We start from the raw sequence: 5,306 nt of genomic DNA on the forward strand, positions 1-5,306 counted from the left end.
AAGATCTGCCCAATCATCCTGGCGGGAGGAAACAAAATGTCGTAAATAATCACCCAAGACCTGGTTAATTCTTTCTACTTGTCCATTGGATTGAGGATGATATGCAGAAGAAAAGTTTAATTTAATCTTGAGTTGTTTACAGAGAGCCCTCCAGAATTTTGACACGAATTGGGCGCCTCTATCCGAGACGATCTGCGTGGGCAACCCGTGAAGACGAAAAATGTGTACAAAAAATTGTTTAGCCAACTGAGGCGCTGAAGGAAGACCAGGAAGAGGGATGAAATGTGCCATTTTGGAGAATCGATCAACGACCACCCAAACAACAGTGTTGCCACGGGATGGGGGTAAGTCTGTAATAAAATCCATACCAATCAGAGACCAAGGCTGTTCGGGGACAGGCAGAGGATGAAGAAAACCAGCGGGCTTCTGGCGAGGAGTCTTATCCCGGGCACAGACAGTGCAGGCTCGCACAAAGTCCACGACATCCGTCTCCAGAGTCGGCCACCAATAGAAGCGAGAGATGAGTTGCACAGATTTCTTGATGCCTGCATGACCTGCGAGATGGGAGGAGTGACCCCATTTGAGGATTCCGAGGCGTTGGCGTGGAGAGACGAAGGTCTTTCCTGGAGGAGTTTGCCTGATGGAGGCTGGAGAAGTGGAAATCAGGCAGTCAGGAGGAATGATGTGTTGCGGAGAGAGTTCAACTTCCGAAGCATCCGAGGAACGAGAGAGAGCATCGGCCCTAATGTTCTTATCGGCAGGCCGAAAGTGAATTTCAAAATTAAATCGGGCAAAGAACAGAGACCACCTGGCCTGGCGAGGATTCAGCCGTTGGGCAGACTGGAGATAGGAGAGGTTCTTGTGATCGGTGTAAATAATAACTGGAAATCTTGATCCCTCCAGCAGATGCCTCCATTCCTCAAGTGCTAATTTAATGGCTAGAAGCTCTCGATCCCCGATGGAGTAGTTCCTCTCCGCCGGAGAGAAGGTCCTAGAAAAAAAACCACAAGTAACAGCATGCCCGGAAGAATTTTTTTGTAGAAGGACCGCTCCAGCTCCTACAGAGGAGGCATCAACCTCCAATAGGAAGGGTTTAGATGGGTCAGGTCTGGAGAGCACGGGAGCCGAAGAAAAGGCAGACTTGAGCCGTTTAAAGGCGTCTTCCGCTTGAGGAGGCCAAGACTTGGGATTGGCATTTTTTTTGGTTAAAGCCACGATAGGAGCCACACCGGTAGAAAAATGTGGAATAAATTGCCTGTAATAATTGGCGAACCCCAAAAAACGTTGGATAGCACGGAGTCCGGAGGGGCGTGGCCAATCTAAGACGGCAGAGAGTTTGTCTGGATCCATTTGTAGTCCCTGGCCAGAGACCAAGTATCCTAGGAAAGGAAGAGATTGGCATTCAAACAGACATTTCTCTATCTTGGCATAAAGTTGATTGTCACGAAGTCTCTGAAGAACCATACGGACATGCTGGCGGTGTTCTTCTAGATTGGCAGAAAAAATCAGGATATCGTCCAGATATACAACAACACAGGAGTATAAGAGATCACGAAAAATTTCATTAACAAAGTCTTGGAAGACGGCAGGGGCGTTGCACAGGCCAAAGGGCATGACCAGATACTCAAAGTGTCCATCTCTAGTGTTAAATGCCGTTTTCCATTCATCCCCCTCTCTGATGCGGATGAGATTATAAGCACCTCTTAAGTCCAGTTTGGTAAAAATGTGGGCACCTTGGAGGCGATCAAAGAGTTCAGAGATGAGGGGTAGGGGGTAGCGGTTCTTTACCGTGATTTTATTAAGACCGCGGTAGTCAATGCAAGGACGTAGAGAGCCATCTTTTTTGGACACAAAGAAAAATCCGGCTCCGGCAGGAGAGGAGGATTTACGGATAAAGCCCTTTTTTAAATTTTCCTGGATGTACTCAGACATAGCAAGAGTCTCTGGGGCGGACAGAGGATAAATTCTGCCCCGGGGTGGAGTAGTGCCCGGGAGGAGGTCAATAGGACAATCATAAGGCCTGTGAGGAGGTAGAGTCTCAGCTTGTTTTTTGCAAAAAACATCCGCAAAGTCCATATAGGCCTTAGGGAGACCGGTTACAGGGGGAACCACAGAGTCACGGCAAGGGGTACTGGGAACCGGTTTTAGGCAGTCCTTGAAACAAGAGGGCCCCCAACTCTTGATCTCCCCAGTGGACCAATCCAGGGTTGGGGAATGGAGTTGAAGCCAGGGTAGTCCAAGGAGAATTTCGGAAGTGCAATTGGGGAGGACCAAAAATTCAATCTTCTCGTGATGAGGTCCGATGCACATTAGAAGGGGCTCCGTGCGGAAACGTATGGTACAGTCCAATCTTTCATTGTTTACACAATTGATGTAGAGGGGTCTGGCGACACTGGTCACCGGGATGTTGAACCTGTTGACGAGAGAGGCCAAAATAAAATTTCCTGCAGATCCGGAATCCAAGAAGGCCATAGTAGAGAAGGAGAAGGCAGAGGCAGATATCCGCACAGGCACAGTAAGACGTGGAGAAGCAGAGTAGACATCAAGGACTGTCTCACCTTTGTGCGGAGTCAGCGTACGTCTTTCCAGGCGGGGAGGACGGATAGGACAATCCTTCAGGAAGTGTTCGGTACTGGCACAGTACAGGCAGAGATTCTCCATGCGGCGTCGTGTCCTCTCTTGAGGTGTCAGGCGAGACCGGTCGACCTGCATAGCCTCCACGGCGGGAGGCACAGGAACGGATTGCAGGGGACCAGAGGAGAGAGGAGCCGGGGAGAAAAAACGCCTCGTGCGAACAAAGTCCATATCCTGGCGGAGCTCCTGACGCCTTTCGGAAAAACGCATGTCAATGCGAGTGGCTAGATGAATGAGTTCATGTAGGTTAGCAGGGATTTCTCGTGCGGCCAGAACATCTTTAATGTTGCTGGATAGGCCTTTTTTAAAGGTCGCGCAGAGGGCCTCATTATTCCAGGATAATTCTGAAGCAAGAGTACGGAATTGTACGGCGTACTCGCCAACGGAAGAATTACCCTGGACCAGGTTCAACAGGGCAGTCTCAGCAGAAGAGGCTCGGGCAGGTTCCTCAAAGACACTTCGAATTTCCGAGAAGAAGGAGTGTATAGAGGCAGTGACGGGGTCATTGCGGTCCCAGAGCGGTGTGGCCCATGACAGAGCTTTTCCAGACAGAAGGCTGACTACGAAAGCCACCTTAGACCTTTCAGTAGGAAACTGGTCCGACATCATCTCCAAGTGCAGGGAACATTGGGAAAGAAAGCCACGGCAGAATTTAGAGTCCCCATCAAATTTATCCGGCAAGGATAGTCGTAGACCAGAAGCGGCCACTCGCTGCGGAGGAGGTGCAGGAGCTGGCGGAGGAGATGATTGCTGAAGCTGTGGTAGTAGCTGCTGTAGCATCACGGTCAGTTGAGACAGCTGTTGGCCTTGTTGCGCTATCTGTTGTGACTGCTGGGCGACCACCGTGGTGAGGTCGGCGACAACTGGCAGAGGAACTTCAGCGGGATCCATGGCCGGATCTACTGTCACGATGCCGGCTGGCAGGTAGTGGATCCTCTGTGCCAGAGAGGGATTGGCGTGGACCGTGCTAGTGGATCGGTTCTAAGTCACTACTGGTTTTCACCAGAGCCCGCCGCAAAGCGGGATGGTCTTGCTGCGGCGGTAGTGACCAGGTCGTATCCACTAGCAACGGCTCAACCTCTCTGACTGCTGAAGATAGGCGCGGTACAAGGGAGTAGACAGAAGCAAGGTCGGACGTAGCAGAAGGTCGGGGCAGGCAGCAAGGATCGTAGTCAGGGGCAACGGCAGGAGGTCTGGAACACAGGCTAGGAACACACAAGGAAACGCTTTCACTGGCACAATGGCAACAAGATCCGGCGAGGGAGTGCAGGGGAAGTGAGGTATAAATAAGGAGTGCACAGGTGAACACACTAATTAGAACCACTGCGCCAATCAGCGGCGAAGTGGCCCTTTAAATCGCAAAGACACTGTGCACCCAGACTTCGTCATTGCAACCCGTCATTACAATGAGCTTATAGACCAAGAAAGGAATACCACTAACTTTGAAAACATTTCAATCTTTGACTTCTTTGTTTGGACCCACTTTTACAGTGTTAGCAAAACTTTCCTAGGCTCAGGCCAGGGTAGTGTTGGCGACATAGACTTCTCTCATGAGGGCCCTGCTTTTCTTACCTGGCACAGATACCACTTGATTCAACTGGAAAGGGACATGCAGAACCTTTTGCAGGATCCCACATTTGCACTTCCTTACTGGAACTTTGCTATTGGTGGAAATGAATGTGACATTTGTACAGATGACCTTATGGGTGCGAGAAGCAATTTTGATCAAAATCTCTTAAGTCCTAACTCTGTGTTCTCCCGTTGGCGTGTTGTATGTGAATCTGTGGAAGATTATGAAAGCCTAGGGACTATCTGTAACAATACAGCAGGTGGCTCAATCAGGAGAAATCCTGCTGGAAATACTGCCCGCCCAATGGTACAGAGGCTTCCTGAGCCAGAAGATGTGCTTCTCTGCTTAGAAGTAAACTTGTTTGACACTCCCCCATTCTTTTCAACCTCTTCAGAAAGCTTTCGGAATACCATTGAAGGTTACAGTGAACCTTCTGGGCAATATAATCCCACAGTAAGAAGTCTTCACAATCTAGCTCATCTGTTTCTCAATGGTACTGGGGGACAAACTCACTTGTCTCCAAATGATCCAATCTTCGTGCTTCTTCATACCTTTACTGATGCAGTTTTTGATGAATGGCTGAGGAGGCATAATACAGATACCAATCAGTATCCTCTGGAAAATGCACCAATTGGTCATAACAGACAGTACAACATGGTACCCTTCTGGCCACCAGTGACCAATAATGAAATGTTTGTCTTGGCTCCAGATAACCTGGGATACTCATATGATGTCCAGTGGCCTGGTCGTGCATTAGGTAGTACAGAGATCATCACCATAGCGGTTGTAGCAGCTTTGGTTCTAGTGGCTATAATTTTTGCAGGTGCCACATGTGCCGTTCAACACAGAAGCAGAAAGAGAAGCAGAAAGATCCACTGACCCGGGGCGCTGCGATACCGCCTCCAGCCGGGATGCGATTCGCGATGCGGGTGGCGCCCGCTCGCGATGCGCACCCCGGCTCCCGTACCTGACTCGCTCTCCGTCGGTCCTGTCCCGGCGCGCGCGGCCCCGCTCCCTAGGGCGCGCGCGCGCCGGGACAGGACCGACGGAGAGCGAGTCAGGTACGGGAGCCGGGGTGCGCATCGCGAGCGGGCGCCACCCG

General features: G+C 50.5%; 1 protein-coding gene across 1 annotated transcript; it reads left to right on the forward strand.

Annotated features, from left to right (window-relative positions):
- Nucleotides 1-3,985: 3,985 nt before the first annotated feature.
- Nucleotides 3,986-5,083, forward strand: LOC130298335 (5,6-dihydroxyindole-2-carboxylic acid oxidase-like; the record flags this gene model as incomplete). The annotated part of the gene is made up of 1 exon (XM_056551264.1): nucleotides 3,986-5,083. A coding segment is annotated over one exon (1,098 nt), but the record flags the coding sequence as incomplete, so codon positions are not given.
- Between the last annotated feature and the right edge of the window lie 223 nt (nucleotides 5,084-5,306).

Source organism: Hyla sarda (genome assembly GCF_029499605.1).
Source record: "Hyla sarda isolate aHylSar1 chromosome 2 unlocalized genomic scaffold, aHylSar1.hap1 SUPER_2_unloc_11, whole genome shotgun sequence".
Taxonomy (NCBI): Eukaryota; Metazoa; Chordata; class Amphibia; order Anura; family Hylidae; genus Hyla; species Hyla sarda.